The sequence below is a fragment of the Myripristis murdjan genome, chromosome 9, assembly GCF_902150065.1.
Source record: "Myripristis murdjan chromosome 9, fMyrMur1.1, whole genome shotgun sequence".
Classification (NCBI taxonomy): Eukaryota; Metazoa; Chordata; class Actinopteri; order Holocentriformes; family Holocentridae; genus Myripristis; species Myripristis murdjan.
Genome location: NC_043988.1, coordinates 515,032 through 534,587, shown reverse-complemented (window position 1 = coordinate 534,587; position 19,556 = coordinate 515,032). Strand labels below are relative to the sequence as shown.

The 19,556-nt window shown below is 43.6% G+C and overlaps 1 protein-coding gene across 1 annotated transcript in view; it reads left to right on the top strand.

Annotated features, from left to right (window-relative positions):
- Positions 1 to 19,556, top strand: part of rabl6b (RAB, member RAS oncogene family-like 6b) — a 74,065-nt gene that overhangs the window by 37,224 nt on the left and 17,285 nt on the right. Inside the window, exons 10-12 of the mRNA XM_030059678.1 lie at positions 1,881 to 1,986; positions 2,238 to 2,341; positions 3,214 to 3,626. Of these exons, the coding sequence (XP_029915538.1) occupies positions 1,881 to 1,986; positions 2,238 to 2,341; positions 3,214 to 3,626 (623 nt within the window). The remainder of the gene's footprint in view (positions 1 to 1,880; positions 1,987 to 2,237; positions 2,342 to 3,213; positions 3,627 to 19,556) is intronic.

The window sequence follows — 19,556 nt, the reverse complement described above, 5'->3', positions numbered from 1 at the left end:
GATTCCACATGCCTGGTTCCCACTGTGAAGCATGGAGGAGGAGGTGTGATGGTGTGGGGGTGTTTTGCTGGTGACACTGTTGGGGATTTATTCAAAATTGAAGGCACACTCAACCAACATGGCTACCACAGCATCCTGCAGCGACATGCCATCCCATCCGGTTTGCGTTTAGTTGGACCATCATTTATTTTTCAACAGGACAATGACCCCAAACACACCTCCAGGCTGTGTAAGGGCTATTTGACCAAGAAGGAGAGTGATGGAGTGCTGCGGCAGATGACCTGGCCTCCACAGTCACCGGACCTGAACCCAATCGAGATGGTTTGGGGTGAGCTGGACCGGGCCAACAAGTGCTAAACACCTCTGGGAACTCCTTCAAGACTGTTGGAAAACCATTTCAGGTGACTACCTCTTGAAGCTCATTGAGAGAATGCCAAGAGTGTGCAAAGCAGTAATCAGAGCAAAGGGTGGCTATTTTGAAGAAACTAGAATATAAAACATGTTTTCAGTTATGTCACCGTTTTTTGTTAAGTACATAACTCCACATTTGTTCATTCATAGTTTTGATTCCTTCAGTTAGAATCTACAATGTAAATAGTCATGAAAATAAAGAAAACGCATTGAATGAGAAGGTGTGTCCAAACTTTTGGCCTGTGCTGTACAAGGAATTTGACTACTTACACAGAGTTAGACATACAAGTGCAGTAAACAAACATATCACTGCTAGGTACAGAGAACAAAAAGGAAACAAACTAACCAAAAAAACTACCAACTAATGGAAAAAGACAGATTGGCAGGGCATCTCCTGAAGTCCACTGTCAGCAGGGAGTGCTGATGCCTGTGTGGTGTCTGAGCAGGGAAGGGGTGTGAAAGTGGGTTTGTCAAACCTGCAGTAAATCTCATTCAGCTCATTGCATAGTTGTTGGCTTACTGCAGCTGATGATGTCCTGCAAGCCTCAGTGCAAGCCTCAGTGACGCCACACTGACGCAGGGTTGTTGGCTGAAACTGTTCTTTTTTCAGCTTTTCAGTGTAGCTCCTCTTGGCTACCTTGATCTCTTTAGTCAGTGTGTTTCTGGCTCGATTAGGACTCTATCCCCACTTCTGTAAGCCTCCTCCTTGGCCTGGCGGAGCTGCCTGAGTTTTGCTGTTAACCAGGGTTTAATGTTGGTGTTATATTCAGAAGCTTTTGGTCGGCCCTTTGGTCTTTTTCACAAAGCCACAGAGAAGACCTTTGACTGTAGAAGCAACGCTTTTAGTAATCGTAATTATACTAAGCCATCAGAGTTAATGTGATTCCACCGCATTGATGATTAAAAATTTCTTTACAATATAATCTTTAAAATAAAAAATACAGAAAATGTAAGGTTAAATGTCAAGCAAGTGTCAAGTTTTAGGAACATGTTGCTGTTCCAAAAAGAACAGTAATCCCAAAAATATATTTGGGATTAATCCTATCCTACACAGCGGGATAAATTCTTGAAAATGAAATGTCAATACCTGTTTCATTTTCATTTTAATATGGTCAAAGAGTGCCTGTTCTAATGTGTGAAAATGCAGTTTAGATGATTGAATATTCATTTTAAATTACTCAAATTATGCATACTTTGAAGGAAATTGTAATGCTATTGTGGGATTACAAGTTTCATTAAAATATTTTAATTTTGTTTACCATAGCCCAAAGTAATGGTTATAGCTTGCAAAACAAGACCTGAAACATTCATGTAATGCACAAACACACTGTGTACATAGAGATGCACAAATATTGGTAAATGGGTCTAAATGTTGTGGAATGTTCATGAGGAAGTAATGGATTTTGGTTTTCAAAAATGTATAGGAACCTTGAGCTTGAGTTGGAAGCAATAATTGTAATATCTTCCAGACCAATGGGATCGTCTTATATCCATTATGCTGAGTCCTCCATGAAGAATGGGTTTGGACTGAAATACCTGCACAGGTTTTTCAACATCCCCTTCCTGCAACTTCAGGTAATTTTTTTTCTTTGACATTTATTATAGAGCATTATTTTATTATGATTTTTTATGTTAGCTTGCTCAAAAATCTTGTTATCTCTTTATTCAAGCAATGTGGGAAATGGAGATTGAAACTGCTTGATAGTTTGGGTTATACGCTATTTTATCTTGCATGCATACAGCATGGACATGTGTGCCATTTGTTAGCCCCTGCTTTGATCATTCATGCCGTGTGTGTGTGCGTGTGCGTGTGCGTGTGCGTGCAGAGGGAGACCCTCCTGAGGCAGCTGGAGACTAACCAACTGGATATGGATGCCACCCTTGAGGAGCTGTGTGTGCAGCAGGAGACTGAGGATCAAAACTATGAGATGTATGCTCTCTGTTCTCTGCCAGTGTCATGTTGAGGCTGGGAATACACTGCGGATTGTAGCTATAATTCCATCCAACTGTCAAGCAAATGTTTTATGCAAACATTTTACGTGAATTTGTAAATTTCTTTTAGGGACATGAATTTTTGCCTTAATATAGCTTCAGTTTTATTCATGATTCGCAATAGCTAACGGTTAGATTTAAACTTTCTTATTTTTGGAATGATGCAGTTCAGGTGCAGTTCTTATTAGCCTACATTAGCCTAAATTTAAAATCTAGTAAATAAACACAAGAATTTAAGGCCATTCTTTTTGCTCTGAAACGTGTATAATCAGGCAACAAAATCAAAGAATCACAGGAATGTTAGGTCATGATTTGGTTCAAAGCATTTCATATAGATTCAAGCTAAAATCAGTTCTTTTATCAGATTGATGCTGCTGAATCAACAGAACTTAATTCAGTTAATTTAATTGTAATACCTAGTTTTTTGTTATTAAAGTAAGCTCATTTTTCAGAAAAATGTGGGTAAGCTAATTTGGGCCATATTTATGGTGTAATCAGAGAGAAACAAAGAATTGTACATGGCAATATTTCAATGGACCACCTAACAGCCATACAACCATAAAACTTCACTATAGGAGCAACAGCATGTCACTGTTCAAAAATAAGACATGTTTGAAATAATCATAATAGCCCTGATCAGCATCATGTGTATGAGTAACTGTAGTGTAGGTCTTAGAAATGAGTTGTGATGTCCAAATTGTGGCTGTAATTGGCTCAAAACTCCTGTAGTGTGTACCTAGCTTTAGTCTGGTGCCACAGTACGAGTTGAAAAATACTATTTATCATCCACAACTTTTCTGGCTCCTGCAGTTTCCTCGAGAACATGGAGTCCCGCAGTAAAGGCTATGGCTCCCCTGGTCCAGCCAATGGCCAGAGTCCCTCCTCAGGCTCCCAGTCACCCATCGTCCCTCCCAGTGGGGCATCCACAAGCAGCTCCAGCCCAGGCACCCCTCAGCCCCCCGCCCCATCCCAGATCCTGCCACAGTCACAGTCCTTGTCTACTTCCCCCACTCCTTCTGCGCCTGCTCCTGTTCCTGTTCCAGCTGTGGTTAGTGGGACAGCCTCACCTATAGCTGAGTCAAAGCCTTCTACCCAGACACCTGAGCACCTTGGAGCCTCTCAGTCTTCCACAGCATCTGGAGCCCCGCTTGCCCAGAAACGTGGCTTCATTTCCCGCTGGTTTGGTTCATCCCCCACCCCTGAGGCTCCCCCTGCTGTTCCAGGCAAGTTTCTCCTACAGCATAGTTAAAGTGATAGTTTGGTTACCCATATAGTGGTATTTGTTGGTCCATATAAATGTAAGGCATCCACCAAATCCATTAAATTTTGTTTCACTCTGTGCACAATTATAGTAATTGGAGTAGGAATACAAAGGGTAGGGTAGGATACAAACCGCTGGGAACAACAGAATCTGCTGGACAAACTTTTTATCACTATATGTACTATTTTACAAAAGCTTTGGGTGGAACTTTATATTACAGTGCGGTAATAACATAATAATAATCAGGCAATAATTATTACCTCTTTATTACCAAACTAAGTATCACAATGTAATTACCAAAGTAATAACCAGGTAGTACTTTGAAATTAACAATAGTGTATCTGGGTAATATAAGACTGAAATTTATGTAACAGAATAATAAGAGACCAAAAACAAAGTGCAGTGGCAAACATTTATAGCATTCACAGACAGCAACAAGGCCAACTAGTTTAGTAAAACAATATGGTAACCTGCTAACAATAAAATGTCTGTATCAGTGCAAAACAACAAAAAAAACTTTATCTTTTTTATTTTAATTTTGCTTGGAAACAGTAGAAAGCAGAAAATTAACATTACACATATTTGTAAATATGTACACACATTGCTGTCTTGCACTGTAGAGGTTGGCCATTTGCATGACTGTTAGCTTGTTAGGTTTAACATGCTCACAGAGAATGGAAGTTGACTGAATTCAGTCTGAACATGTGTTCATCTGCCAAGCAAGAAGCCACCAGACAGACATGACTAAACTGGAAGTGACCGAACTGGAAGTGACATGATCACATGACACTTCTCTTTTTTCTTTTTCTTTATTTTTTAATATTAAAAAAAAATACTGATTTGCAGTTTAACAAACAAGTCTGTTAAACTGCAAAGCACCTACCAACTACTTATGTTCAAATATAAATAATTACCAGCAATTATTTAAATCGCTCACTTTGTATATACAGCCCTTCATTTTTAATGGTATCCTGAGTGTGAAAATCTTGTATTTTAGTAGGGTTGATTTCCTTTCCTTTCTTTTCCTCTTACTTTTGTTTTGTTTGTATATACGTTTTTGAATTCAGTTTGACACTCATTTTTAATAATATTAACAATGCACAACGCATAACCAGAAGTGACGTCACAACACAACAAGGCATTGTGCAATGACGTGTTTTCAGGTAACCACTGCCAGCATTTAACACATACTGTATTTTGTGCAGTGCTACTTTTAAACAAAAGGGAATATTTGGAACATATAGGAGGATGAAATGCAGCATAGTAATATGGTAATATAAATATCAATTTTGACTTCAAGGAATTTTTATGATTCTGAAGGTATTATGCTGATAGTAGCGGAGAATAAAGTGAAAACATCAGCCTATATTACCTCAATATCAGGTAATTACTCAGTTTTTTTTTTTTTTTTTATCCAAATTTTGCACTGATACAGCCATTGTTACCAGGTTATCACACTATTACATAAACACTACTGTACTATTTCTAAATAGTTTTGCCTCATTGGTATTTTTAAACCTGCTTCCCCATTATTACACATTGTTTTTGGTCCCTGTTACATACATTTCAGTCTAATGTTGCCTGAATATACCCATCGTGAATACCAAGGTATTACCTGGTATTACTTTGGCAGTTACATGGTAATACATAACTATTACCATGTTATTACTGAGCTGTAATAAGAAGTGCAACCAAGTTCAGTATCTGTTTTCTGGCTTCTGGGGCTGTAACCTCATAAGTTAAATCTGTCTGACGCAAATGAAATAACAACAACAACAACAAGAATCACCTCAAGGAAATGCAGCTATCTAAGGGCAGTCACAACTTTTGCACATGGCACTATGGCTATGCGTGGTTGCTTTCCTGCCTGAAAAGCTTAGCTTACTGTAGCCATACAGTGACAGAGAGGGCTAAGTAGCTGGTCACTTCCTGCTCCCAATGCATTGGCTTTGGAGCCATGCGCATTAGGGATGGGCGGGGTTAACCGGGTACCCGACTATCCGAGGGGAGAATTTGCTACTCGGTTACAAATTACTGCTCGGTTATCCGCGGCATACAAAAATGCCCAGTCCAGCTTAGGATCAAACTACATTTATACAACAGGTAGATCCGACCGAGCAATTTGATTGGTCAATCAGACGTTTAGAATGTGCTAAAATGAGCAATTGAGTACGGCTAGCCGTGCTTAAATGGAAAAAAAAAAAAACCTAATCACTGAACATATTACTCCTCCCGCAATATTAGCTATTTCCTGAGTCTGTGTGGTTTCCATGGCAACGCAAAACGTTTCACTGAAACCCGCATCAAAAGCCGCTGTCAGCTTTGTTCGCCTGCATAATGGACCGTTTGGTTGTCAATTTTGATTTGTTTGGCGACCTAAGTTTGGATAAATGGCTGAGCGAGGAAGACAAGACAGAAGAGAAAAAGGAGAGATACGCGAGAGTGACGAGTGAAGAGCTGGATCAGCTGGAGAGGTCAGGAAATGAAGCCGGTACGGCCCGGTCAGTGTCTTGGGCCGTCAAATGTCTACAAGACTACCTGACAAACACCGGGCAGACAGCCGATTTCTCACCTAAGGAAAGAAGAGCTGAACAAGATCCTCTGTGAATTTTATGGGGCTTTAATTTCTAGGCTATAATAGAGAATGAAATGCGGAGTCAGCACCACGGACAGTAGGCTAGGCTACCTGTAAGATTTTCCACGGAGATGTGCGGCTATAACTTTTTTCTTGTTATTAATGTGCTAATGTAATCAGTTATTAATCAGCCTATTAATCGTTATTAATTTGTTTAGTCTTTATGAGTTGCCAAGACCATTGATTTATTTAATTTGTCAATTCGTTTGCATCTGTACACTGACGTGAACATTTAATAAATCAACACATCAGAGAAAACCGTCGTCTTTATTTCAGAGGTAAATTGATAACAGCCTGAAAAGGTAATTAGCAAAAGCCTCCGAAAGGTGGGGCTGAAATTATATAACTCTGTTCAGCCTTATTGTGACTGCTTACTGTTACTTTTGCTGCTCAGCCACATTAATCGGAGCTGACGTTAAATTGGAGTAACGCAGCCCCAGCTGAAATAAAACATTGGCCGGTGAGTTTATGAAAAGACAGATGTTTGTTGTGGTGCTGACACTGGAAAGCAGTAGCCTGTATTTAAATATAACTGTTAATATAAGTTGGTTGTAGATAAAGATCAGCTGTGTCGCTGTCACGGCACCTGTTAGATTAAAAATGACTGAGAAGTCGGCAGAAGTAGGCTATAACTATCGGTCCATGAAAAAAAAATTCCAGCGGATATTCTATAGTAACAACATGATTGAGCTAGCAAATAAATAATTTAGTCTAACATCTAGATAGATATACATTTTCAATTTTCAGAGAGAGGGTACCTACTTAGCTATGCGCATCCACACCGAAGACTGCTTATTCCGTCAGCTTCGTGAACACTGGTTGAGACCGATTTATTTAATAAATGGATTCAACCACGCACACCAGGGAGCATTTATACATGTTTATTTTATTTAGCCTACTCGGACATGGATAAAACATGAAAGCAGTCTACCACCAAGATAACGATGACTGTGAAAAAAGTTTTCTCCTCGATTAAACAGGGGTATATTGATGCGCTGTATATGAATGATTTTATGTGTCCCCATTTAACCTAATTACTCGGGTACTCGAGTAGGCCCAGGCTAGGTTACTCGGTTATAAAATTAATCTAAATGCGCATCCCTAATGCGCATGAGTGTACATGAGGGTGGTAGGGGCTTGGACAAGCTACTGAATCTCGGGTGGATGACAAAACTCCACACATTCTACAAAGTTACCCACCAAAGCTTAAATATGAAATGTTATTCCTTCACCAATAGATATACTTTTTGAACAGTTGTCTGACTTACCATTGAGCGAAATATGTAGCTTTTTGCGGTTTAGATGTTAGAGAAGTCAGTTTTTTTTCCATTCATTACTATTCAGCACTAATTCAACGGACCAAGTATAATGCATGTAATCCCAAGATTGAAGACTTAGTAGTTGAGAAATGCAGGGCTTTTAAAAAGATCAAGGCACTGCCTGCCTGGTATTGTAATTTCATGCGATTTCAGTGTTTCATATTGTAGAGGTTTGAGAGAGTATAATTAAGCTTAAGGGGGTGACAGTCAGATTATTCTCTGACATATTCAATTTTTACTTTAATCAATTATCAATATATCAAACCCTACAATACATAGATGAAAATCTAACTCACAAGAAAAATGAACCTACCAAACACCAGAGATTGAAAAGATGAAAACTTGCTCTTCCCCTCAGACTTATGTCAGTTAACTGCAGACCACAAAGCAATCTGGTCTTGAAGTCGTGACGTAACACCTTTTCAAAATACTATTTCCGGGTCCAATCCTCGTCATTTCAATATGCCGCAGTGCTGTGTTCCTGGTTGTTCTAACAGATCTGAGTCTAAAAAACGATACTATTGTCATTCTACCGCTTTCCTAGCGACGAAAAAGAGAACATATTCATTCATTCATTCATCTTCTAAACCGCTTATCCTCACTTGGGTCGTGGGGGGGTGCTGGAGCCAATCCCAGCGCTCATAAGGTGAAGGCAAGGAAACACCCTGGACAGGTCGCCAGTCCATCGCAGAAAGAGAACATATTTAAATATTAAGTTTTTCATCTTCATTTACATCAAAAGTTATAGCAGTCCTGGGGTCCGTTTCACGAAGCACAAAGCACGAAGAACAAACTCCGAGTCTTACCCTGAACTCTGAGTTGATCTACTCTGAGATAGGAAACTCTGAGTTTTCGGTTCCAGAACAGCTGATTTGAGTTAGTTTTATCAACTTAGTAGTTTCACCTGGAGTTAAGTGTGTTTCTCTGAAGACCAAGTCCCGTGTCGGCGTGGTTCCAGATTTACCTGACGAGGTGAGGAGACCCTACCGAGGCTGTAGAGCCGGCGCTAAGCTGGAGGCTAAGCGGCTGGAGAAGAAGTGGCGATACAAACCTACGGTACCTGCGGTAATCATGGGGAATGTGAACTCACTGCCCAACAAGATCGACGAGCTGGCTGCGCTGGTGAAAAATGTCAAGACCTACAGAGAGTGCAGTTTGTTGTGCAGACGCTAACATGGAGCTACCCGGCTTCAGCACAGTCAGGTCGGACCGAGACAACAAAGCCTGCGGGAAGCGGAAAGGAGGGGGGCTCGCGGTGTACGTGAACACAAGGTGGTGTAACCCTGGGCATGTAAGTGTGAAGATCTGCATCTGCTGCAGGGAACTTCTGGCTGTAAGTTTACGTCCCTACTACTTGCCCAGAGAGTTTGGACACGCCATTGTGGTCATTATTTACATTCCGCCCCGAGCCGACGCGGAAGTCGCGTGTGACGTCATCCACTCCGCTGTTGATAAACTCTCAACACAGCATCCCGAGGCGCTTGTGTTGATCTCCGGGGACTTCAATAATGTGACCCTAGACAATACACTTCCTGCTTTTTTCCAGTATGTGGACTGTAACACCAGGGGAAATAAGACTATTGACCTGCTGTATGCAAATGTAAAGGATGCATACAGGGCCACCCCACTGCCTGCATTGGGAAAAGCTGACCATAATCTTGTTCTGCTGCAGCCTCACTACAAACCAAAGGTGAGGAGGCTACCCACAACCACACGGTCATTCAGGAAGTGGTCTCCTGAGGCAGAGCACGCTCTGAGAGACTGCTTTGGCACTACTGACTGGGATGTACTGCAGGGGTCGCACAGCGGGAACATCGAAGGGGTTGTAGACTGCACCACTGACTACATTAACTTCTGTATGGACGTTGTTGTTCCTGTAGGAACGGTGCGCTGCTATGCGAACAACAAGCCCTAGATCACGAGTCACATTAAAGGCCTCCTGAACCAGAAGAAGAAGGCCTTCAAAGACGGTGATAAGCAGGAGCTAAAACGCGTGCAGCAGGAACTCAGAGTCCAGCTCAGGGAGGCAAAGGAGCAATACAGAAGGAAGTTGGAGCAGAAGATGCAGAACAACAGCATGAGGGAGGTGTGGGACAGGATGAAGATCATCACCGGCTGCAGATCCAGGCAGGGGGCCACCATTGAGGGGGATGGGGAGGGCGAACGAGTTGAACAACTTTTTCAACAGGTTTGACCACCCCATCTCACTCTCACCTCTGATCACCCTGCCCCCCACACTCTCATCTGCTCCCCTTCCCCCGCTACAAGTGGACAGATGCGATGAGGAGATCCCCTCCCTGCCTACAGTCACAGCAGCCCAGGTGTGTGGAGAGCTGAGGAGGCTTCGCCCCGGCAAAGCTGCAGGTCCAGATGGAGTATCCCCACGACTGCTGAAGGCCTGCGTGTCAGAGCTGGGAGACCCTCTGCAGCACATCTTCAATCTGAACCTGGAGCAAGGGAGGGTCCCACTGCGGTGGAAAACATCATGCATCGTCCCAGTCCCAAAGAAGCCACGTCCTGCAGAGCTGAATGACTTCAGGCCGGTCGCCCTGACGTCACATGTGATGAAGACCATGGAGCGGCTGCTGCTACACCATCTGAGACCACAGGTGAGCCATGCCCTCGACCCTCTGCAGTTTGCGTACCAGGAGAAGGTGGGAGTGGAAGACGCCATTGTCTACATGCTACACCGATCCCTCTCTCACCTGGACAGGGGCAGTGGTGCTGTGAGAATCACATTTCTGGATTTCTCCAGCGCCTTCAATACCATCCAGCCCCAGCTGCTCGGTCACAAACTGACTGTCATGGGAGTAGGCTCACACCTGATGGCATGGATCATGGACTATCTGACAGGCAGACCTCAGTATGTGCGACTGGGGGACTGCAGGTCAGACACTGTGATCAGCAGCACAGGAGCGCCGCAGGGGACTGTACTCTCTCTAGTCCTGTTCACCCTGTACACGTCGGACTTCCAGTACAACTCGGAGTCCTGCCACGTGCAGAAGTTCGCGGACGACACGGCCATCGTGGGATGTATCAGCGGTGGACAGGAGGAGGAGTACAGGAAACTCATCCAGGACTTCGTAGCATGGTGTGGTTCCAACCACCTCCACCTGAACACCTCCAAGACAAAAGAAATGGTGGTGGACTTCAGGAGGACCAGGCCTCACCCGGAGCCCATAAGCATCAACGGTGCCTGTGTGGAAATGGTGCAGACCTACAAATACCTGGGAGTGCAGCTGGATGATAGACTGGACTGGACGGCCAACACGGAGGCTCTGTGCAGAAAAGGACAGAGCCGACTGTACTTCCTCAGGAGGCTGGCGTCCTTCAACATCTGCAAAAAACTGCTGCTGATGTTCTACCAGTCTGTTGTGGCGAGCGCCCTCTTCTATGCGGTTGTGTGCTGGGGAGGCCGCATCAAGAAGAGGGATGCGTCACGACTGGACAAACTGGTGAGGAAAGCGGGCTCTGTTGTGGGCACACAACTTGAGAGCCTGACATCTGTGGCAGAGCAACAGGCGCTGAGCAGGGTCCTGTCAATCATGGACAATCCACTGCATCCACTGCACAGCACCATCACCAGGCAGAGGAACAGCTTCAGTGACAGGCTGCTGTCACTGTCCTGCTCCACCGACAGACTGAGGAAATCATTCCTCCCCCACACCATGCTGCTTTTTAACTCCACCCGGAGGAAATAACTCTCATTATACACATACTGCACTACTGGTAGATAACACGTAAAGACTGGAGGGGAAGGGGTGATTCCATGAGGCTGGATCAAGTCTGACAGTTCCTGCATTCCCAGTACCGGGCGTCAGGTTCTGTCGACGGTCTTGGTCTCATGGTTTCACACTAACTCTGAACCTCGGTCAGAGCGTGTGTTCCTCAGGTTAGGTTATTTTCCACTGCTGTTTAAATTGTTAATACTTCTGTTTAAATTGTTCATATTTCTATCTTTTTATAATCCTTGTTTATAGTGTTTATATTGCTTACTGCTGTTTATCATGTGTATACTGTATATTTCTTCTAAATTTGCACATTGACCTACCTCTATGCACATTTTATACACTCATGCACACGTTTTTTTTCTGTTTTTTTTTGTTGCACATTGCTTTTTGCACACTGGGTTGTACTTAGATCTTATTCTGTTGTACTCAGATCTTATTCTGTTGTACTTAGATCTTATTCTTTATTTTTTTATCTGTTTTTTTATTTTATTTAATCTGAAAAACTGCGAATTTCCTGCGGGATGAATAAAGTATCTATCTATCTATCTATCTATCTTCACCCCAGTTGAATTGGAAATCTTAATGCATTCAAACAGCGAGTTTGAACATGTTCAAAACAAAAAAAGTGCAACACCGCTGCAGCGGCAAAGGAAAAGGAGACGGCGTGGGAGAGCATTGCTGCTCCGGTCAATGCGTAGGTTACATGTAGTCCGTTGCAATCACAATAATATTACAGGGGAAAACTGCTTGAATGGTAGCCTATTAATTTATTTCATTTAGGTGCAATCCCGCGGGGGAGAAGCGCACTTGGCGGCAGTTTAAGATGAAATATGAAAACATTGTTCAAACAGGTAAGACTCCGGCATAATCTCATGCGCGGTCTCCCGACAGATATTTAATTCTCTGCGCAGTAACACTGCACCTTCATCCACGGGATTGCTGTCGAAAGGACATGCCATGTTCGTGAAAAAAAGTCTCCACCTAACTACTAATGGACTTCTAATAAAGGCCTACTGACTGTTTTTTTAATTATTTTTTTTTTAAATAATAGACGGCAGAACAAATATGCCACGCCAAAACTCGCCTGCTGACTGAATGAATGAGGAAGTTAAATACCGTGTGTGGCTGAAAGAGGGCGGACACAGAGAGAAACTTGAGGTTTCACAAGAAAAACCTGGTCCCGACCAGGTTCGTTTCATGGAGTGTGTTACTGCGGTAACTGACCGAGAGCTTAAGTTACCTCCCTCTGGGAAACAGGCTAGAGTTACCCCTCTTTCTCTGCTTTGAGTTACCTCCCTCTGTGAAACAGGCTAGAGTTACCCCTTTTTCTCTCAGTTTCCCTCATTTAAGGGTTAACAGACTCAGAGTTTTCACTAAACCTGCTTTGTGAAACGGACCCCTGTACGTTTTTTTTGACATATCATCTTAAGATGTCAACTAGCTAGCTAGCTTACTGCTAACTTCTAACTCACCTCAACCTCGTAAACTCTCTTTTTTTGTTGGAATTGAAGGAGTTTTAGCCTTTTTTCACTCTCGCAGGTACCTCACTGAAGAAAGAAGTGATTGTAAAGAAGTTCACCGGTTAAGCCATTGTCGTTTGTTTTGAGTATCTGTCAGAGCGTTTGGACCCGGAAATAGTATTTGAAAGGGTGTTACGTCACACTTAAAGACCAAATAGAGTTTTCAGATACTCACTATGTGCTGCCTTTAAGATAAAATAACTTGAAAAATATTAATTATAATACAGAAGTGTATAAAGAGTTAATTTTCTGCATCGTTCTGTGTTCTGTCATGCCACCTACTGGTGAAAGTTATGTCTGCAGTTAAGCTCAGATTTCAGTTGAGCTCAGACAGTGACCATGCTCACAGCCATGTCTGTGTTGTTTGGACATGATTTCTGACACGCTTCTGCCTTGGAGACCATGTGTCTGTAAGTAGTGTGTATAGAATATTGTGTTTTTGTGAATGTGACCAAATGTCATGATGTTAGCTGTTTAGCTGTTTAGAGAACCAGGTGCACTGCTAGCTAGTAGCAGCTAGCTCGATTGTTTGATTAGCTTTGAACTAATAGCTTTTACTGGAGCTAAGGTGTTTTGTCATACAATAGAGTGCTTGTGTACCATACCAATTTATATTTTTATTTCTGTAATCTTGCAGTTTTACAAAGCAAAGAAAAGTAAAGATACACATTCAAGTGAATGAAGAAAGTCTTCAGTGAGCCGTGTGTTTTATTGGAGGACTTCTCAGTGTTATCTGGCTGTCTAGCTATGCATAAGTGAATGCACTGCAAGGGCAGTACAGTAAAAAGACACTATCACAGCGGGCTTAAGCATCAGAAAACAGTGTTATGGAAAAATGAGTCTACGCTCAGGAAAGGATTATGTGAAACAAAACACCACCACACAGTAAAATGAAGCTAGTGGATATCGCACAGATGATGTAAATCTAACTACAGAGGCGTCTGCTTTAAGGAAATGTTCATCAAAAGCATCCACCAGGCACTCACAGCGATCAGGATCATCAACTTCTTCAGCTGCGAAAGCCTATGCCAAGGCACAAGCTGCACGGGCTGAGTTAGTTTATGCTGAAAAAGAAGCAGAAATGATGAAACAGAAAGCAGAGCTTGAAGCAAGTATGTTAAAGCAAAAAGCTGACTATGATGCTAGACTCCATTTACTTCAGTGCCAAAGAGCTGCAGCTGAAGCTGAAGCAACAGCATATGAGGATGACATTGAAGACAGGGAGCTCAGTCAGATTGTTGAGGAGTCCTTCACTTCAGTTCAGCGTACTAGTGAGTACGTTCAACAGCAGTCTGAGTTGTTGTTTCATGAGCTGCCTTCAAAACAAATTGTAGCAGAGTCACAGAAGATAAAATTGGACAAATTGGAAATTTCTGATATCAAACCAGCTACTCATCCTTATGTCCAAAGTAACATACAGCCAATTCACAAGGAAATAAAAAATGAGCCAACAGACACTTACCCTCTCAGTATGCAGCACACAGCCAATCCTGTGAGAGAACACTTACCTGAGCCTCAAGGTGGACAAGATTTTGCAAAATATCTCATTCGTAGAGAAATGAGAAGTTCTGGACTCATGCAATTTGATGATAATCCACAAAATTATTGGTCATGGAAAGCCTCATTTCTGAGTGCAACCAAGGATTTGAATCTCTCAGCTAGGGAGGAACTGGACCTGATGACAAAGTGGCTTGGAGCCGAATCGTCAGAACAGGCAAAGAGAATCCGTGCAGTACATGTCCTCAACCCTGTTGCAGAGGTCAACATGGTGTGGCAACGTCTCGAAGAGAGTTATGGGACGCCTGAGGTCATTGAAGATGCACTGTTAAAAAAGATTGAGCAATTTCCTAAGCTGACCAATAAGGATAATGTCAAGCTCAGAGAGTTAAGTGACATTCTACTTGAGCTGGAGTGTGCTAAAGAAGATGGTGCTCTACCAGGGCTCTCATATTTGGATACGGCTCGGGAAATAAAACAAATTGTGGAAAAACTCCCTTATAGCATCCAAGAAAAATGGATCACAGTTGGAAGCAAATACAAGGAGGACTACAAAGTGACCTTTCCTCCTTTTTCGTGTTCTCTAAGTTTGTCCAGCAACAGGCTAAAATGAGAAATGATCCCAGCTTCACCATATCCATCCCAAGCAGTCATGCCCCCTCCAGGAGTGATAAACCTGTGAAGCAAAGTAACAAATTATCTGTGACTGTACACGAAACAGACATCCTTACAGGGCCGTCAAGTACCGAGGTTAGCTCTGAATCCAAGAAATCAGCTGAACCAGATTGTCAGTGTCCAATACATAAAAAGCCCCACCCACTGAAAAAATGCAAAGTCTTCAGAGACAAATCACTGGAAGAGCGCAAAGCGTACCTCAGAGAGAATCGCATATGTTATAGATGTTGTGGGTCCACTAAACACATAGCAAAAGACTGCAAGATGGCTGTCAAATGTCTTGAGTGCAACAGTGATAAACACATTGCCACTCTACACCCAGGTCCTTCACCTGTGAATACACGGAACGCCATGAGTGATAACAATGACGGCAGGGAGCAAGACAATGACAGCGGGGAGAAAAATGAACACTTATTATCTTCAGTCACTTCCAAATGTACGGAGATCTGTAGAAATACAAGAGGCTCACGTTCATGTTCCAAAATATGCTTGGTGAAGGTGTATCCTGAGGGAAAAAAGGAGAAAGCAGTTAAAATGTATGCGGTGCTGGATGAACAAAGCAACAAGTCCCTTGCAAAGACTCAGTTCTTCAACATTTTTGAAGTTAAAGTTGATTGTGCCCCATACACCCTGAAAACTTGTTCTGGGAAACTGGAAACTTCAGGAAGGAGAGCTGCCAATTTCATCCTTGAGTCTATGGATGCGAAACTACAGCTTCCCTTACCCACCTTAATAGAATGTGATATGGTGCCCGATGACAGGACAGAAATTCCCTCTCCAGAGATTGTACACTATCACTGTTATGACCAGGGGTCATGTATCTGTTGTGTTTACTTTTTGTTGTGTGCTGACAGCTCTTTCTCTCCCCTCCCTCTCTGCATCAGAAATCAGCTGTCTGTTTTCATGAGCTGCAGGTGTGCGAGCCTCTCCCAGCTGACCACGTGACCGAGCTGCTGCCGCTGATTGGCTGATCATTCCCTTTAAATGCCAGCTGATCCCAGCCGTCAGTCTCTGACTCTCTGACTCCCAACCGACAGCAGCCAACTATTTCCAGCGTCTGTGATTTGAGTGTTAGATAGACATCGGTTTTGAATAGTGGAAAATTATCTGCCCTTAGCATTGTGTGTTTTGTGGTGACCCCGTCACCACCTTTGTAAATATTGTAAATATTAGTGAGAGAAGTAGCAGTCCTCTGTAGGAGGGAGAAGCCTTTTTGTTATAGTTCTTTTTCTCCTGTTTTACTTTAGATTAGGAGGTAGGTAAGTTTGATTGTCTTTTGTTTAATTTGTTTTCTAACAGGTAAGGCAGGGAGTTTGAGTTAGCGGTTTTATTTATTATTTTGGCTGTGCTCTCTCTGAAGTTTAATAAAACTGCTACTTTGCCTTCAAAATAGTGTATTGTTGGCTGGTGTACTTGGGAGTGGGAAGAGCAGGGCAACCATCGTGTGTGACCCTGGTGCCCCTAGGCCAGGGTCATAACATGATTTGGGGGCTCGTCAATTATTTTATTCGTTCGTCGTTTCGGGTACGTTTGGTGAGTATTTGTCTTTTTGTCTCTGCTTGTCTGGCTGGCAGTCTTTTCTTTTGTGGGGGTGGCGGTATGGAGTTTAAATTGGAGGATTTCGCTACTGATCCAACAGTGGCAAAATTGGATAGATGTACGAGGGATGATCTGTGTCTGATTGCAACTTTTTTTGATGTGCATGTGCCTCTGAATGCAAAAAAACAAGAAATCAAGGAGCTAGTCTTTCAGGAGCTCTGTGCCAGGGGTTACTTTGAATCAGCTTCTGAAGTTGGAGCTGAGGGTGAAGCTGGTGTTACAACCCCACTCATGGACCCCCCTTCGCGAGGAATGAAAACTGAGGATCTCGCATTGACACTGCGTATAAGGGAGGTGGAGCTGCGAAACCGTGAGTTGGAGGTGGAAGCCATGCACTTGAGGGTAAGGGCTCTGGAGCTAGAGAGGGGAGCCTCTGTAGCTTCCAGTCCCATCCCAGCATCCCGACCACCCTTACCTAAACCCCGAGCTCGAGACTGCTTTGATGTGAGCAAGCACATTGCCTTAGTCCCACCGTTCAGAGAGTCTGAGGTTGACTCCTATTTTAATGCTTTTGAGCGCATAGCAGCTACTCTGAACTGGCCAAAAAATATGTGGTCCCTCCTGCTCCAATGTAAACTGGTAGGTAAGGCTCAGGAAGTATGTACATCTCTGTCTATAGAGGATAGTCTTAACTATGATATTGTGAAAGCCACCGTACTTCGTGCTTATGAATTAGTGCCTGAAGCCTATAGGCAGAAATTTAGAAAATGTGAAAAGACTGCCACCCAGACTTATGTAGAGTTTGCGAGAGAGAAAGGCGCGCTTTTTGACAAATGGTGTCAGGCCAGCAAGGTTAAGTCTATGGATGACCTTCGTGAGCTCCTCCTGCTGGAGGAATTTAAAAACTGTCTCCCAGAGCGTGTTGTTGTTTATTTAAATGAACAGAAGGTCTCATCTATTACTGCTGCTGCCGTATTGGCCGATGAATTTGCGTTAACGCACAAAAGTGCCTTTTCTCCTCCAATTCGGCGGGATCCAGTTCCCAGCAGGAGAATTAGGTCCCCCAGAAGTGTTCGCCGTGACCCCACTGCTGTGTCGGAACAGCGAGAATGTTTCTATTGCCATGAGATAGGACACCTCATCGCCAACTGCCCCACTCTTAAAAAGAAAGAGCTGTCCAAAAATGCCAAAACACCCTCACCGGTTGGTCTGATTCACACCAAATCCACATCTATTCCTCCTCAGCCCTCAGTCGAGTGTGAGGAGATCGATGAAGATTTCCGTCCGTTTGTGACCAAGGGCTCTGTTTCTTTAGTGGGTGAGGCAGATAGCGTCCCAATTACTATCCTCCGGGATACCGGTGCAAAACAAACAATCATTCGTGAAGGTGTCCTGCCTTTTTCGGCTGACTCATATTATGGCGCAGATAGTCTGGTGTGGGGAGTAGAGTTGACTGCGGTGCGTGCGCCTCTCCATTTTGTCCAGCTAACCTCTCCAGTCGTGTCAGGCAAATTCAAAATTGCTGTGAGGCCCCAGCTGCCGATAGCTGGCATTGACTTAATTCTTGCAAATGATGTGGCGGGGGGGAAAGTTTTTCCGTCCCCGGTAGTTACTGACGACCCGACCCTCACGGTTTGCGTCTCGCCCGCTGCGCTAGACTCGCCCCCTCTGTTTCCTGTGTGTGCCGTCACTCGTGCGCAGGCACGTAAAAATGCTGACTGTGTGGAATTACGTGACTCTTTTCTGTGTGATTTTGTTCAGACGGGCACAATCCCCGAAACTTCTGAGTGTGTGGATTTAGGTGACTCTTTAAGTGATTCTGTTCAGACAAGCGCAGCCCACAAAAATGGTGACGTAAAATGTAACGTGTCTGTTGAGCTTTGCCCCGATGAGTGTCTGAAAATGCCAGTAGATAGGGAGCATCTCATTAGAGAACAGCAAACTGACCCCACTTTAACATACTGTCTGTCCCAGGTAAATAAGCAATCCCCTGATAAGACTGTGACTTACCTTCTGGATGATGGTGTTCTGATGCGCTGTTGGTCTTCGAGTGTTACACATGAGTCCGTGCGACAAATTGTAGTCCCAAAGATTCTCCGCTTGCAGGTCTTGACTCTGTCCCATGATCATTGTCTGTCTGGTCATTTAGGTATCAGCAAAACCTATAAACGCATTTTGCGTTATTTCTTCTGGCCCGGCTTAAAGTCGGATGTGGTTAAGTTTTGTCGTTCGTGCCACACCTGCCAAGTCTCTGGTAAACCGAACCAAAAGATTCCTGCTGCTCCACTGCATCCCATTCCAGTAATTTGTGAACCATTTGAGCATGTCATTGTTGATTGCGTTGGGCCTTTACCAAAAACCAAGTCTGGTCACCAGTACATCCTCACGGTGATGTGTGCAGCCACCCGTTATCCTGAGGCTATCCCGCTGCGCACACTGAAGGCCCGTGCCATTGTCAAAGCACTTGTAAAGTTCTTCTCCACATTTGGTCTTCCCAAACGCATCCAAAGCGACCAAGGCACAAATTTCATGTCTAAGATTTTCGCTCAGGTAATGTCTGAATTAAATGTCAAACACCAAACGTCCAGTGCCTATCATCCAGAGAGTCAAGGTGCCCTAGAAAGGTTTCACCAGACGCTTAAAAGTATGCTTCGCAAATTCTGCACGGAGTCGAACCGTGAATGGGATGAAGGGTTGCCTTTGATGATGTTTGCTGTGCGGGAAACTCAACAGGAGTCCTTGGGTTTCAGTCCCGCTGAGTTAGTTTTTGGTCACACTGTGCGCGGTCCTCTGCGCCTGTTGCGGGAGCGGTGGCTCTCCCACCAGTCCAGTGGCCAGAACATTTTGGATTATGTCAGTTCATTTCGGGAGAGATTACATCACGTTTGTGAAATGGCCCGTGAGTCTCTCTCCTCTGCTCAGTCCAAAATGAAGCAAAATTTTGATAAGAAAACTGTGGTGCGTTCTTTTCAGCCA